This window comes from Penaeus monodon, chromosome 13, assembly GCF_015228065.2.
Source record: "Penaeus monodon isolate SGIC_2016 chromosome 13, NSTDA_Pmon_1, whole genome shotgun sequence".
Taxonomy (NCBI): Eukaryota; Metazoa; Arthropoda; class Malacostraca; order Decapoda; family Penaeidae; genus Penaeus; species Penaeus monodon.
In genome coordinates this window covers 8,128,528-8,131,027 of record NC_051398.1, presented here as the reverse complement: position 1 = coordinate 8,131,027, position 2,500 = coordinate 8,128,528, and the positions used below count along the sequence as shown (strand labels likewise).

General features: G+C 34.9%; 1 protein-coding gene across 1 annotated transcript in view; it reads left to right on the top strand.

Annotated features, from left to right (window-relative positions):
• LOC119580095 (hemocyte protein-glutamine gamma-glutamyltransferase-like) overlaps positions 1–2,500 on the top strand; it is a 19,927-nt gene that overhangs the window by 1,155 nt on the left and 16,272 nt on the right. The window contains exon 2 of the mRNA XM_037928015.1: positions 1,862–2,063. Within this exon, the coding sequence (XP_037783943.1) occupies positions 1,863–2,063 (201 nt within the window). The 5' untranslated portion in view covers position 1,862. The remainder of the gene's footprint in view (positions 1–1,861; positions 2,064–2,500) is intronic.

Genomic DNA, 2,500 nt, shown 5'->3' with positions numbered 1-2,500 from the left:
AAAAATTAATGCGCATACGTAGGTTTTCTCTCAATGTTTCTAGAACTTAAATGAACTGAGCGAACGATGGTTATTGATAATAAATAACAGTTGAATAATAAATGATAAATAAAAAATGCATAAATCCGCATACATACTTTTTTTTCTCGAAGTTTCTAGAAGTTTTTATTAGATGCGTTCAGTTATCATATAGACAAAAATCGAAATAATTCAGTTCGCATTCAGTTCCCATGTACCTTTATATCAACACTCCCTATGTAGATAAAGTCATAAGTTTACCCCACACGCTTTTTACCTATATTTTCGTGTAGTTACACATAAGTTTATTACGAAATGGGTGTAGATACGCCCAGAGAAATCTTGCGGGATCAGTTTATATTATATTTTGATATTTATCGATAATTTGCAACTTTTTGAATAATTAATACGAAAATAATTTCCGTCAATCGTGCGTTTTCACGTTTTCTTCTTTGTATCTTTATATATATTTTTTTTTTTATATATATATCAACGTGTTTATTTTCCAAAGTCTAGGTTGTGTGTTCCATATTTCTCTTTATCTGTATTATGAATCTGTTATTTCAATTTACTCTTTGACTTTCTTTATCTGAATTACACTGTTTACCATTCCGAGTAAAACGATTCCATCTTTAAAGTTTATTTTTTATTTGCTTTTGGCATCTCTTTGAAAGGATATATATTTTTTTTTTTTTTTTTTTTTACGATTATCACATAATTTTGTTAACGTAAAAACCATTCGTGTTAATATAGTCAACATTCCGAAAATATTAACCACATTCTTTGACCGTTATACATATTCATAAACCCTAATGCTTTTATTCAGTAAAACTACATTTGTGTATATATGTGTAATATTTTGTTTTTCTTTTTCTTCTTCTTCTTATTATTTATTTATTTACTTATTTATTTATCTATTTATTCCTTCCTTCCTTTCTTTCTTTCCTTCTTTCTTTCTTTCTTTCTTTCTTTCATTCATTCTTTCTTTCTTTCTTTCTTTCTTTCTTTCATTCTTTCTTCTTCTTTCTTTCTTTCTTTCTTTCTTTCTTTCTTTCTTTCTTTTTCTTTTCTTTTCTTTTTTTTTAACGCCCTCAACTTTACAACAATCTTACGTAACATTCTCTTTCCATATGCGAACATGTTGTGATGTAATTATCCTTAACATTACTTCATAATCCAATTCTCCTTTATCACGAAACACTCTATGCTTCCTTATGGATATAAACCAATAATGCGTCTCATAATATCAGATATAAGTCCCTTTGATGGTATTTTATTTGCAAAGGTCATGAATAACATCTTCTGCAAGATATCTTTCTTATTTTAAATCTCTTTCTCTCTATCTGTTTACCTATTTCTATATTTATCTATGTCTGTCTGTTTATCTATCTATCTATCCATCTATCTATCTTTTATCTATTTTATCGTTATCTATATTTATTTATGTATCTTTATATTTATCTATCTATTTGTTTATCTGTCTATCTACCTACCTACTTCTCTCTCTCTCTCTCTCTTTCTCTCTTTCTCTCTCTCTCTTTCTCTCTCTCTCTCTCTCTCTCTCTCTCTCTCTCTCTCTCTCTCTCTCTCTCTCTCTCTCTCTCTTTTCTCTTCCTCTTCCTCCCAAGCATAAAAAGTGCATAGAATCGGAACAATTAAACCCTTAATCAAGGAAAAGAGAAGGCACGGAAACACACACACACAAATTAGGTTAAGCTCCGATAAATATATAAATGACTAATAATTCCATACACGATCATCCTCCCCTAAATCCCTAGTCATTGTAATCGCCACCGTCCTTGCTATTTTTGTAATGTTAATACACTATTTCTCTCTCCCTCAGGATGCACCCACCAGGCACCAAAGGCGGCTACCCTAGCACCGGTGGCTACACCACGGGGTACTCCACAGGGTACTCCAGCGGGTACTCTAGCGGGTACAGTGGCCAGCAGATGCAGCAGATGCAGCAGATGCAGCAGAACCAGCAGATGCCACCCCCCGTCCCTCCTTTCTCCCGCCCACGCCCCTCGTACCCACCCAAGCATGTTAGTGGCCGGACTTTGTTGTTTTCTGTTGTTGTTTTTACGATTAAATGGATATTAGGACTGATTCTGGAAGGTTAAGATATATTACTGTTGATTTGGGTCGTTGGGTGAATGTTAAGAGTGTCTTTGTTAAGTTAGAGAATGGTTAGTGTTTGCGGAAATCTGTTAGAAAGATGAAAGTGAAATAAGTTTGTGTTAGATAGCAACCATTGCTTCACTGATTCCCGTTTTCTTTATCCCTCCATCCCCCCTTCTCTCGCCTTTGCCTCACCGTCCTTCTTGTCCTTCTTCTTCTCCTCTTTTGCCACATCCTCCTCCTCTTCCTCTCCCACCTCATCCTCCTCATCTTCCACGTCCCCTTCTTATTCCTCCTCCTCCTCTTTCTCCTCCACTTCCTCCTCCTCCTCACCCACCTCATCCTCCTCTTCCTCCTCTTC